The 13,862-nt window shown below is 47.1% G+C and overlaps 1 protein-coding gene across 3 annotated transcripts in view; it reads right to left on the bottom strand.

The window, feature by feature from the left end:
* AIMP1 (aminoacyl tRNA synthetase complex interacting multifunctional protein 1) overlaps nt 1-13,862 on the bottom strand; it is a 77,010-nt gene that overhangs the window by 31,261 nt on the left and 31,887 nt on the right. For all 3 annotated transcript variants that reach the window (XM_074993472.1, XM_074993471.1, XM_074993473.1), the window contains 2 exons: nt 7,483-7,616; nt 3,689-3,802 (listed from right to left, as the gene is read on the bottom strand). In XM_074993472.1, coding sequence (XP_074849573.1) covers nt 3,689-3,802; nt 7,483-7,616 — 248 coding nt within the window. The remainder of the gene's footprint in view (nt 1-3,688; nt 3,803-7,482; nt 7,617-13,862) is intronic.

Consider the following 13,862-nt stretch of genomic DNA (forward strand, 5'->3'; position numbering starts at 1 on the left):
ATAAACAGAATACAAGCCTACAACATGTAATCTAATTAAATAAGTATTTTTATAATTTGGAAACCTAACATCTTTTCCTCAGAGAAAATGGATACACTCTTCCCTTGCTATACGAGTACAATTGGTTCCCAACTTTCTGCTCATAGGCAAAAACTCGTAAGAGGGACATTAAATTACCATTAAAATACATGTAAAAGTGTGGGTTTCCTTGGGACCCTGCAATGGGCTCAGCTCCAGCCACAGGGCTGTGGGTTTCCCCACACCCCAGCCAGGGACCTCATGGCACGCTCAGCTCCAGCCATGGGCCTCCCCGTGCCCCAGCCAGGGACCCTGTGGTGGGCTCAGCTCCAGCCACAGGGCTGCGATTCTCCCTATGCCTCGGCTAGGGACCCTGTGGCGGGCTCGTATGAGCAGGGGAAGTTCACTCGGATAGTGAACAGTGGTAAGTAAATGCATCCCTCGTTTTAGCGAGTACTTGTAAGTAAAGTACTCATTAAACTAGGGATGAGTGTACTTTGAAAAAAATGAAAATAAGGGAAAAAAGGCAAGAAAACTGATTCCATCAGGGCTATGCCTGCCTGTTACTTCCCTCCCCAATTCCCTTTCATCTGAGCTTCACTTATACTTTTAAAAGCAAAATACTACTTGCCCCAGATACCTAAATGGCCTCCACAAGGATTGAGCTCACAACCCTGGGTAAATGAGGTGCATATCTGGCATCTCATTTGCATATTCTTATTTTGAAATAGCTTCTTTCGAAAGAAGAAAACCAGTGTAGACACTGCTCTTTCGAAAGTAAACCCCATCTTCAAAAGAATCCTTCCCATAAAAAAAGGGAAGAAGGATACTTTTGAAGATGGGGTTTACTTTTGAAAAACCAGCGTCTACACTGCTCTCCTTCTTTCAAAAGAAGCTATTTCGAAATAAGAATATGCAAATGAGGTGCCAGATATACAAATATGCACCACATTTGCATACCGCTTTTGAAAGAGGAATGCAAGTGTAGACACAGCCCTTGTTTTCAGTTCGAGAAGACATCACACGGCACTCTGTTGATCACTCACTTAGCTTCTAAGTCAAGAGACCATTAGATTGTCTATTCATACTTCCTGTATATTACAAGACATTCAATTTCCCCCAGTTACTCAGACACTAAACTAAATAACTTGTGTTTGGCTAAAACATAAAACTTTTTAAAAGGCCTCCAGTCCTGAACTGAAGAATCAAAAGATGGAGAATTCACATCACTTCCCTGGTAGTTACTTCTAGTGATTATTCAACGACATTTAAAAATCTGTGCCTGATTTCTTGTATAAATATGTATGTCTTTAACTTGCAGACATCGGTTCTCGTTATGCCTCTCTCTGCTAGACAGAAAAAGAGTCTGTCAGCACTCGGAGCCCTGGGAAGTGGCGTTTGTGAATAACTGAATTTGTGAATGTTGCACTGGCAAATGTCATGGCCTTGCTGTACTTTCTCCACATGAAGGGTCTTACACAATGTAATCATGCCACCTCTCAATCTCTTTTCAATAAAATAAACAGACTGATCTCTTAAGTCGTTCATTATAAAGCCTTTTTTTTCCCCAGATGTCAAATCATTTTTGTGGCTCTTGTCAGCACAAGCTCTAATTTTTCAACTTAGGAGTCTGGTGTCCACATTTTGAAAAGTATGCTGTATTCCAACATGGTTTTACCAATGTATATAGAGGTAAAATCATCTCTCACCAATCCCAGTTTACATATCCAAGCTCACCACAGGTACCTTTCAATTGTTCACCATCTGGATCCCAACTCACCTTTTCCACTGTTTTGCTCTGGTCTGTTGTCAGGCTAATCAGCCTACAGCTACAACTGACAAACTTGCCCTTTGGACACTAGTTCAAGAAAGGCTTCTTGTTCCTCCCATTTGGAAAAGATGCATCACTCTGATGCTGATTTATATGTTCCTTCTAGTGTGAATGCACAATAGACTCATAAAACATGTACTTCTACACAGTAGAAAATGGTCTGACATTTAGTTCTGCTCTCCATTCACATAAATTCCTTAAGTGAACAGTAAAGTCCATGCAAAGCCTTTGTCAAACGAAACAAAAAGCAGTCAAGTAGCAATTTAAAGACTAGCAAAACAGTTTATTAGGTAGATCAATCTGTGACTCCCGAGCACAGACTGATCTACCTAATAAACTATTTTGCTAGTCTTTAAAGTGCTACTTGAGTGCTTTTTTGTTTTGATAGTGTATAGACTAGCACGGCTTCCTCTCTGTTACTTTGTCAAACAGGATACTAATTCTCTATACTTTCTATAGAATATATGAAAACTTCACATATATAAAAGACTTGTTCCTTAAGTGTAGCAGAGAGATTTTTCTGGAAAATATTTCTGTGAAATATCAGTAGACACCTCTTATTACATACCTTCTTATCCCACATCTGAAAAGAACACTGAAGTAACTATCGGAGGTTCCTGGCCATTGGGAAAAAAGACTAATGGATAGTCTAGCATGTGAAAAGGAGAAGGTTGATCCTCTGCATTTATGGAGTAGTAATTTTTTGAAGTCTGCAGATGCTGATTAACAGTGGAACAAGTCAGTAATGGGAAACGGTAAGATCATGCTTTGCTGGATATCAGTGGTGTCAGATGGCAGAACAAGGAGTAATGGTCTGAAGTTAAAGAGGGAGAGGTGTAGGTTGGATATTAGGAAAAACTACTTCACCAGGAGTTGGTGAAGCATTGGAATGCATTGCCTAGAGAGGTGGTAGATTCTCCATCCCTCAAAGTTTTTAAGTCCTGGCTTGACCAGGTACTGGCTAGGATGACTTTGTGGGGGTTGATCTTGCTTGAAGCAGGGGGCTGGACTGGATGACCTCCTGAGGTGGCTTCCAACCCTATGATTCTATATCATCTTATCTGGTTTCCAGTATTAGAACTAGGAAACAAATATACTAAAAATGTATTTTTTAATTTCTCATGAACATTTGTTGGCAGCAAATGAAACACCCCTGCATGATTTGGTACACTGCAGCCTCCTTTTTTGTTCCTTTTTCTCTCAAAATTCAAATTGTATAATGAGGGAGAAGACTATATTAGCCATGGGCTTAAAAAGACAGACAAAGAATGTGGGCAGTGACAGAAGAGGAACAGTGGTATAACAAAGTCTTTTTTATACCACAGCACAGTAAATCAGATAAAATCTAGGTTCTATTTTAGTTCTACCACAAAATCCCTGGAAGACCCTTGTAAGTCATTTAGGGGCTGGTTTTCAAGAGTGTGCAGTACCCTCAACTGCAGCTAGGTCTTCAAAAGGAGATCATTTCCAGATTAGGTATCTAAATGAGATATACAGTGTTTCAAAAGCATTCATCACCCAACATCTTCCAGTGTACTACAGGAGCACCCAGAAGCGTCAGACAGGTTTAGGGTCCTTGTTATGCCAGGTTCCAACTATGACTAAAACTTTTCATATATAACTGTTACTTCTGCAACTTACAAGAGAATTCACATAAGTAGTTTACAAAGGTCGCTGATCACCAAGAGGAATGGCATTCCAAAGTGTCACTGAAGCAACCAAAAAATTGATTTTACTATAAGAATGTGGGCATAGATCCTGTTATCATTTTTGACCACTTGTTTAATCCTTCCTGATTTACACATAGGAAGATATTGTTCCCCTTCTTTTTTCTCTCACCTCCATTCCTAATTTCTGCCTGAATCAGCTCCTGTTTCAGTTCCTCAATTTCCTTCTTCAATTTAGCATTTTCTACCCGAAGCTTCTTCTCTTCTCGGAGAGACGCCTGCAAGACTAGAATTGACAAAATTTATGTTAGAAACTATAGGCACCACACTTTACAAATCTATCTATCTATTAAGTGCTTACCTGAAAAAAAAAACAAAACAAAACCTGTTGTATATTAAAAACAAGTAAAGGGAATATTTTTAAAATAATTGAAAGTTATTAGAAAACATCACATACATTTTATTATAGTTACTGCATTTTTATGAATGACCATGGACAGTAGTTTCTCAGATATCAGTTTTCATACCTTCCCAGTGGAGTTCCATCTAAAGCATGATGAAGTTAGTTTTTGTTCCCCCCACAAATTACTAAAGTGGTACTAATCTGTTTATATAAATATGGCATCAACCATTAGAGGTTCAAGAAAATTCTCTTTCTGTATTGATACACAATTTAAAAAGCCCACTAAAGTTGTCAGAGTAAATATAAAATGGATAATGAGGTTATAGGATCATGAAAGTAAGAATGGGACAATGGAAGAAAAGGTTTTATTTCCAGTGCTCCCACTGAGGGAGCGTTCAGCAGGTCACTCAATTCCATGCCTCCATTTCTGCATTCAGAAATGGTGATGCTAAGAGGCATATTCTGTTTATATTTTGCGAGGCATTCAAAATATTACAGAAATTAGCACAATAAAAATTATAAATAAATATAAATGGACTTGATTCACATATTAAATTAGGCACTGGCTTTTAATAAGACTATTGTTGATTGATCTGGGAGTGGCTTTGGGCTTACATTTCAGATTAACTGGTATGTGCATCATTTTCTGTATATTAAAATGTACTTTGCAATGTTCACTAACTGAAACAATGCTGATAATGGTTATAAATTTTTCTGAGGGGAAAAGGCTGGCAATAATGGCTAAATGTTTTAATCTTTAGAGCTCTCTTGTGTCTGACTAGATGAAGAACCTGGGGATATGAGAAAGAGGACAGAAAGTTTCAGTATAAGATGTGGTGGGGCACAGAGGCATTATCTTTGGGCTATGCAGACTGAGTGTTGAAAAGTTTGGTCATTTTGTATTTATAAGCAAATGTTTTGACTATACACCAAAAAGAACTCCTTGGGCATTTAGAAGGTGTAACACTTCAGTCCACATGCATTCATTAACAACGTAAGTAATATTCAGTCTACCTGCTGAACTTCAAGGCTGTGCTTACACTACAGCGATCTTTCATAAGATGGTCTTCTGGAAGATCTTCCAAAAGAGTACATCTACACACAGAAAAGCAGATCAAAAGATTGATCTGTTCTTTTGATAGAGAGCATCCACACAGCCCCTGCTCTTTCAAAAGAACAAGCCAGGGAGTGAAAAGTCCAGTGCCATGAGGACTAATCTTTTGAAAAAAGGGCCCATGGAGCATCTAAAAAGTTTTTTTTCTGAAGAAGCTTTCAAAAGGAGGGACTCCACCTGACCCAAGAGCAGAAGAGGGCTTCTGGGAGAAGAACTGCATTCTTTCAATTTTGGATCAAAAGAGCACATTTTGTTTGTGGATAATCCGTGTGCTAATAATAATAATAATATGGAGATACACATCTCAAAGTACTGGTGGGGACCTCGGGAGGTCCTCGAATCCAGCCCTTGCCGTCTTGGCAGTACCAAGCACCATCCCTTTTAGCAGGCCAATGCTCAAACACTGAGCTATCCCTCCGCCCTCAAAGGGCCTGATTTTCCAAAAGAACTTGCTAGTGTAGATGCAACCTAAAAGAATTATCAAAAAGATGGCATACAATATTTCAATTTTGATTGTGGTAGGGGCCAAAGGCCCCAGTCAGGTTTGGTATCTTACAAATATACAGAAGGAAAAGAAGAGTTAACATGACAAACAAGGAGAAAACGAAGACAAAGATAAAAGTAAGTCCATGCAGTTAAATTATTCAAACCATAAATAGTAAATATTTGATATTTTGTTTTGGGGTTATTGCATTTTCCTACAACCCAGCAATTATTATGAACTGTGGTCTGATTTTTGGTAGGTCTCACGGCATAAGTGAGGAGGGTTCTGAAGATGATCATTAACAAAAGAGTTCATCGACAGCGTCCCATGCAAAAGGGGTGATAAAAGAAAGCATGACAAATATTTCAAAAAGCGGAGTGGGAGGGGGCTTTCAAGAATCTCTACTTACAAAGTGGAGATGGGAGGTTAGGTAGGTAGGGAGCAAAGGGTACAGAGGAGGCGGGGGAAGAGAATGATGCAAGAAGAGACAAGAATGAGCAACTAAAGAGAGACCAAGAAATCTGAATTGAACACTGGAAATCAGGGAGCCAGTGGAGAGATTCAAAGCAAGTGTGGAGGCGATACTGTCAGTGACAGGGATCAGGAAGATGAATTAAGCAACTATATTTTGGGTGGATGGATGGTATGCATGAGTATGTAAGAGAGAAAAGGAGTCAAATACAACCCTCACTTTATGGACCTGAGTGGTTGGGGGGGATTATCATGTTACTGTCCAGAATGCCACTGAGTAGAAGAGTGGACAGGACTTGTGAGGAAAGATAAGAAGTTGAGTTCACTGAGTTTTGGACATGTTATGTTTCAGCTGATGATGAGGCATTCAGGAAGAAATGTCAGTCCATCTATCAAAGCAGAAGCTGTACAAATGTGTGATACAGAATTATGACAGTCTAAGAAGCCAATGTTCTGTGATAATGCCTTACCTTACACATATCTAATTTTTGTTGGTTAACAAACCAAATGACGAATGAACACTTAAGAAGGCTGATTTCCATATATGGAGTGATATTTATTCTGTGGTAAGTATTATGGGAGTGTGAAAATGAATGAAGGGCAACACTGAAACTGATATATTTTAAAAATGTATTTTAAAAAATTAGAGGCATGTATTAAGACGTTGCTTTATAAAGAAGGTATGGCAAGACTAGATGCTAAGTTTGGGCAGCTTTAAGAGATGAACAAAACTATTTTATTATCAGTAGGACAGAAGTAATTTTTGAGAGCTGTTAAGCATTTCCTAAATTGCTCAGAGCCATAATGAAAAGAATGGTTTGGCTCATCAGCAGAAAATGATTATGCAAGACTAATAAATGTGGTTTCCAGATACAGCATAGAAAGAAGAGAAATGAAAGAAACTTATTAAAAATAAAACTTGAAAATTTTAGGAGATATTCTTGATGGAGCACCCTCCTCCTCTGAAATGAACGTGTGTAACAGTATCTCTCCATTGAGAATGAAAAACCATGTTGTAACTATGACAGACTCATAAATGGAAATGGAGGTTTTCATGAATGTACACAGTATATAAGACTAAATATTAGTCATACTCAGACCACATACTTTCTTGTTTCTGGAAAAAAGGTGGGGCATGAATTTACATATATGTAGTGTTTGTTTTGTATTGTCTTGTCAGCAAATGGTCTAATATTTACGTGAAAGAGTCAGGCAAAGAGCTTGTTGACAGCTTTAGAGAATCCTATACAGCAACGAACAATGATGCGAGTGTATTGAAACATGTCCCTCCTTGGAATAATTCATTTCCACCCTATAGGACTTATTTTCTCATTCCTTTGCTTTCATTCCATACTATTAACGAGTTGATTTGGGGGGAATGAGAATATACACTGACAGGTTGATTGCACCATATGCAATTGACCACATCCTTACATTAAGAAGAGTATTAACCATCTGATTAGTAACTTTCCTTTAAGACATTGAATTTCTTACTAGCTTTTTCCTTTAGAAGAGCAACTTGCTGTTTCAGGTATTCAATTACTTGATCTGCCTCTGCACCCTTTTGCTCCAGTCTGTTCAGCACAGCATTATTGGCTGCCATCTTTACTAAGGAACGGGCTAAAATCCTGAAAGAGGAAAGAGAACAAAGTGAACATTTCCTTAATGAATTTAACTTTACCTTCTTATGTCAAGTGAATCAGTGCCAAAATCAACTTCTGATACAGGTGAAACATTTGTTAAATGAATAAGTTGAGCTCCCTCCCCCTAAATGAAACCTGAACAAGCAAAATGCAATGTTAATCAGAATCTTATGCCATTATTCTAACCGCCCATCTGTAGAAAATGTGTTCTTGCTTCACATCAGAGCACCAAACTCTGCCTTCCCGGAATGAAAGGCAGAGTCGGAGACAGGCAATGAATAAATGAGCAAAAGGGAAAATATTAAAAACAAAGTGGGAAAAAGATGAGGGAAATAAGTTTAGACAGAAGGATAACCTGTTTCATATTTGTATCTGAAACTCTTACGAAATATATCAAACCAAATTGTATGAAGAAGAGCAAGAACGCATAAGAATGCATAAGTTATACTGATCAGACTGATAGTTCACCTATATCAGTATCCTGTCTTGTGACAGTAGCCACTGCCAGATCCTCCAGGGTCATGTACAATGATGTGTCTCATGAGCCGTGTCAACACGTGCATGCTACTTCGAAGTAGCGGCACTAACTTCGAAATAGCGCCTGTCACAGCTACACACGTCAGGCGCTACTTCGAAGTTAACTTCGACATTAGGCGGCGAGACATCGAAGTCGCTAACCCCATGAGGGGATAGGAATAGCGCCCTACTTTGACGTTCAACGTCGAAGTAGAGACCGTGTAGTTGTTGCGCGTCCCGCAACGTCGAAACTGCCGGGTCCTCCATGGCGGCCATCAGCTGAGGGGTTGAGAGACGCTCTCTCGAGCCCCTCAGCTCAATGGTGGCCACATGGAATGGCCCCTTAAAGGTCCCCTCCCCCTCCCTTCCTGTGCAGGAAGCTGAGGGAACGTGCAGGCGGCAGCCCAGACACGCGGCCAGCCTGCACGTTCCTCAGCCACCCACCCAGCTGCGATGGCTGCCCGGCAGCCCCCCCAGCGCCCCCAGGGGACCCCCCCCAAGGGGAGCCAGGGCAGCCAGCCCAGCCAGAAGGGCAGCCAGGCTGACAAGCGGCAGCGGGGCCCCTCCTGGACGGAGGCCGAGCTGCGGGACCTGTTGGGGCTCTGGAGCGAGGAGGAGGTGCTCCAGGTAATGGGGAGCAAGAGGCGGAACGCGGATGCATTCGCTCGGCTGGCCGACGCCGTGGCTGCCCGGGGTCACCCTGCCCGCACTCCTGATCACGTCAGGAGTAAGGTGAAGGAGCTGTGGCAGGGTTACTCCCGGGCCCGGGATGCGGCCAGCCGATCTGGGGCCGCCCCCGTCACTTGCCCCTTTTACAGGGAGCTCAGGGACATCCTGGGCCCCCGGCACACCTCCTCCCCTCCGGCCACCCTTGATACCTCGGCCGACGAGCCCCAGCAGGCCCTGCAGCCGGAGTCCGCCCCAGAGGTAAGCCCCACACCCCTGGGCCCCCCCCCGGAGCCCACCCCCGGGACATCGCGGCAGGAGGAGGAGGAGGAGGAGGGGGGAGGGGGGCTCCTCCTCGGCAGAATCCGGGCTGCAGATCCTCCTCCTGCCATCCAGGAGCAGCAGCCAGGCCTCCGCCCCCCAGGGATCTCCAGACCGTGGGAGTAGACCGACAGGTAGGTACCCCCCTCTGGTGTACACCCCTGGGCTTGAGGGGTCGGGGGTAATAGATATGTGTCCAGGGCCCCCCACATGCTCACATGGCCATGGTCCCAAGGACAGCAGGGCCATGGCCCTCACAGCAGTGCATCAGCCCCTGCCCCCGCCACCCCGCACGACAGTGCCATGCCCCATCCCCGGGGCAGGGGGGAGCGGAACCTCGAGGGGCCCCCGGGAGGAGGGGGTGGGACACCCCGCAGCAGCAGCAGCAGCAGCATGTGATGGAGTGGGGGGAGTGCAAAAGGGAGACTCAGGCTACATATGAGCAACAAGAGCCGAATAGCTCCCAGGGGCAAAGGATGATCCTGGGGCTACAGCTGGCAGGTGACACCTCTGCCCTGAACAAACAGGAGGGAGGAGCCGAGCTGGCTTGGAATTGGGGGGGAGGGCGGGGGCCACAGGTAGAGCTAGGGGAAGGGAGAGCTGGAAGGCAGCCAGCCTGAGGAGGGGGAAAGCTGCATCCTAGAGGGGCCCCCCTTGGGGTCTTCTCCCCACGACGGGTTGGAAGGACTGTCTCTTCCGACAGCTGGTGCTGTCACTCCTGCCAGAAACTGGCCATCTGTGGCCTAAGAAACCTCTCCTGCTGTCAGACCCTGCGGAGTGAAGTGAAAGTCGCTCCCACCAGGGGACGGGGTGCAGGGCAGGGGGACCCCTGAACCCCATCCATCACAGCAGCATCTCCCAGGGACGGGGATGGGGAACCTGCAGCACAGGGCTGGGGGGACAAAGGCCATGGCTCGGGGCCCACACTAACGCCTGTCTCCATTCTTCTTCCCCCGCTCCTCTCCTGTGTCCCGCACCTGCACCATCAGAAGGACCGGAAGAGAGCGCCGGCGAGGCACCAGTGGTCCCGGAGAACCCTCTGGGACCATCGGTCCAGGCCAGCCCCTCAGCCCAGGACCGACCGGCCCCACGGTGGGCTAGATGGAGGACCCCGTGCCACCACCAGCCGACAGCGACGGACCCCCAGCTGCTGGCCATCCACCGACGGCAGCTGGAGGTCACGGAGCAGCACCTGCAGCTGCAGGAATGGGCGCTGGCCTGGCGCCAAGAGGCATGGGGGGCCTACATGGAGACTTTCAACCGCCTGGTGGACTACCTGGCCCCCCATGCCGCGCCGGCTGCCGCAGCGCCCACAGTGCCTGCTCCACCAGCTGCACCACCAGCTGCTCCGCCCGTCGCCGTCCCGTCCGCCATCGCCCCGCCACCCACCGCCGAGGGCTGGAGCGCCGAGGGACCCCTGGAGTCAGCTGAGACTCGCCGGGCATATCTTCCAGTCCGGCCCGCCCCCAGCCAGCCCAGGACAGGGCTGAGGGCCCCGCCGCCCACACCCAGTGCCGGACTTTAGGGGCGAGGGGCCCGGGACGTGGCCCCCCCTTTGTATATAGTTTAAACTTATTTGTTTGTGCCCCCCGTTTGCCCCGTCCCCCCCATGTAAATAGTTCTCCCCTTCATCCTCCCTGGTTTTCTTTTTATTAATGAGGACACTTGTTTGTGACGATTGTTTTATTTGTACATATAACTTTGTTTCCACATGTTGTATATAGTTTGTTCTTGTTTTATATATTTACAGTTAAAAAAAAAGTTCTCAAAGAAAAAGAAGTTTAAGTTCAGCCACAAGTGCATGCTGTCATTTGTCCAGGAAAAGTGGGAGGGGGGTGCGGTTGGGTGCTCCATGGTGTGGGCGTTGGGGCAGGAGTGTGGTGGAGGAAGGGGCAGGCAGTGGGGGGCCTGGGCAGAGTTCACCCCGCGGCCTCTTCATCGAAGTGGGCCCGCAGGGCCTCCCGGACCTGGGTCCCTTTGGGGTCCACCTGCCGACTGGGGGCAGCAGGTGGCTGGACGTCAGCCCTGCCGGCCTCCACAGCCCAGCCCTGGAAAAAGGTCTCCCCCTTGCTCTCCACCAAATTGTGCAGGGCGCAGCAGGCACCCACAATCAAGGGGATGTTGTTGGGGCCCGCATCCAGGCGGGTCAGGAGAGATCTCCAGTGTCCCTCCAGGCGGCCAAATGAGCGCTCCACCACCTGGCGCGCGTGGTTCAGGAGCTCGTTGAAGCGCTCCTGGCTAGCGGAGAGATGGCCCGTGTACGGGTGCATGAGCCACGGCCGGAGGGGGTATGCTGCATCTGCGATGACGCAGAAGGGCATGGTGGTGTCCCCCAAAGGGATCTCCCGCTGGGGGATGTAGGTCCCCGCCTCCAGCCAGCGGCACAGGCCCGAGTTCCGGAAAACCCGGGCGTCGTGGGTGCTGCCAGGCCAGCCCACATAAATGTCCTGGAAACGTCGCCGGCTGTCTACCAAGGCCTGGAGGATGACAGAATGGTAGCCCTTGCGATTCAGGTATCGTCCTCCACTGTGATGCAGGGCGCGGATGGGGATGTGAGTCCCATCCAGAGCCCCGAAGCAGTTGGGGAAGCCCAGGGTGGCAAAGGCCGCGATGGTGGCATCTGGGTCCCCCAGCCTCACGAGCCTGTGCAGGAGCATGGCGTTGATGGCACACACAACCTGCAGGGAAAGCACATGGGACAGCACCAATGAGGGGTGAGCAGGGTGTGCGTGGCCCTGCCCTGCCCTCCTCTGCCCGGGCCCCCCTCCCCTGCCCGGCCCTCCTCTGCCCTCCCCCGCCCTGCCCTCCCCCTGTGGGTTCTCTTACCTCCATGAGGACAGCCCCGACGGTGGCCTTGCCGACACCAAACTGCTGCCCCACGGATCGGTAGCTGTCGGGAGTGGCCAGCTTGCAGACAGCGATGCCGACCCGTTTCTCCACTGTGAGGGCACGCCGCATGGCGGTGTCCTGGTGCCTGAGTGCAGGGGTGAGCCACTGGCACAGCTCCATAAATGTCTGCCGGCTCATCCTGAAGTTCCTGAGCCAGCAGTCGTCGTCCCACTCCCCAAGCACCAGCCGCTCCCACCAGTCGGTGCTGGTGGGGTAGCTCCACAGCCGCCGGCGTGTGAGGCAGGGGTGGGGGGGGCGGGGTGCTGCAGGGTTGGGGGTTGAGCCCTGCTGCCCTGGGGGCAGCTCCTCCTCCGGGGTAGCAAGGAGGTGCTCAGCTGCCTCCCGCATGGCATGGAGCAGGGCTTGCCCTGCTCCTGCCGGGAGGGCTGGGTGGACCTCTGGCTGCTGCTGCTGCTGCTGCTGCTGGGGGTCCATGACTGCGGCGCCCGGGGTCTGTGTGCCTATGGCTCCTCAGACCGCGTGCTGTGCAGGCTGAGTGTGTCCGGGAGGGGCCCTTTAAGGGAGCGGCTAGCTGTTGCCCCGGAAGCGCTAGTCCGCCCTGTGACCCTGTCTGCAGCTGTGCCTGGCATCCCTATTTCGATGTCTGCTACTTTGGCGTGTAGACGTTCCCTCGCTGCGCCTATTTCGATTGGTGCTGTGCAACGTCGAAGTTGAACATCGACGTTGCCGGCCCTGGAGGACGTGTAGACGTTGTTCATCGAAATAGACTATTTCGATGTCGCTACATCGAAATAAGCTATTTCGATGTAGGCTTCACGTGTAGATGTAGCCATGTTGTCCAGTACCAGCTTGTGGCAGCTAGAGGTCCTCCTTGACCATCTTGGCTAAATGTCATGGGTGGAGCTACCCTCCATTTACTTACCTAGATATTTTAGAAACCAAGTTGTACTTCACAACATCCAATGGGTTTGACTGCACTGTGTGAAAGGGTTACTTAGGTTTCTTTTAAACCTGCTGTACGTTAATTTAAGCAGGTAATATAGGAACGGTGTGTCACGTGAAAGGGAAAAATAACATATTCTGATTCATTTCTCCATACATTCATGGTTTTATGGAGCTCTATTATATTACCCCATTAGTTGTCTCTTTGTAAGCTTAAAAAAACCAGATTGTTCATATCTCCTCAAATGGAAACTATTCCTTAACCTTTTTTTCTCGTACTTTTACCTTTTCTACTTTTAATATACCCTTTTTTGAGACACGGGGACCAGAACTGAATGCAGCACTGAAGGTGTGGGCATACCTTTGATTTATATAGAGGCAGTGTGGTATTTTTTATCTTATTGTCCATTCCTTTTCCTAATGGTTCCTAATACTTTTAGCTTTTTGTGACTGCCACTGCACACTGATCACATTTCCAGAGAAATAGCCACAATGACTCTACGATCTCTCTCGAGTGGTAACCCATCATTTTGTACATGTAATTGGGATTGTTTTTTCCATTGTGCATTACTTTATGCTTAGAAACATTGATTTTCATCTGCCATTTTGCTGCCCCAGTTTACTTTTGTAACTCTTCATGTTTTGGTCAGTTTTGGACTCACGTATCTTGTATCATTTGCAAATTTTGCAATCTAACTGTTCACCCCTTTTCAAGACCATTTATGATTATGAAGAATAGCACAGGTTCCAGTACAGATCCTTGCAGATTTCACTAATTACCTCTTTTCACTCTGAAAATTGACCATTTATTCCTAGGACAAAAGACAGCTCCATCAACTGAAAGAACTTCTCCATCAATCTCACAGGTGAGTAATCTGGGATTTTATGCCTAGAATCCTAAATTGTAGCAATGCCCAGAAATACACTTTTCATGTA

The sequence above is a fragment of the Carettochelys insculpta genome, chromosome 4, assembly GCF_033958435.1.
Source record: "Carettochelys insculpta isolate YL-2023 chromosome 4, ASM3395843v1, whole genome shotgun sequence".
NCBI lineage: Eukaryota > Metazoa > Chordata > Testudines > Carettochelyidae > Carettochelys > Carettochelys insculpta.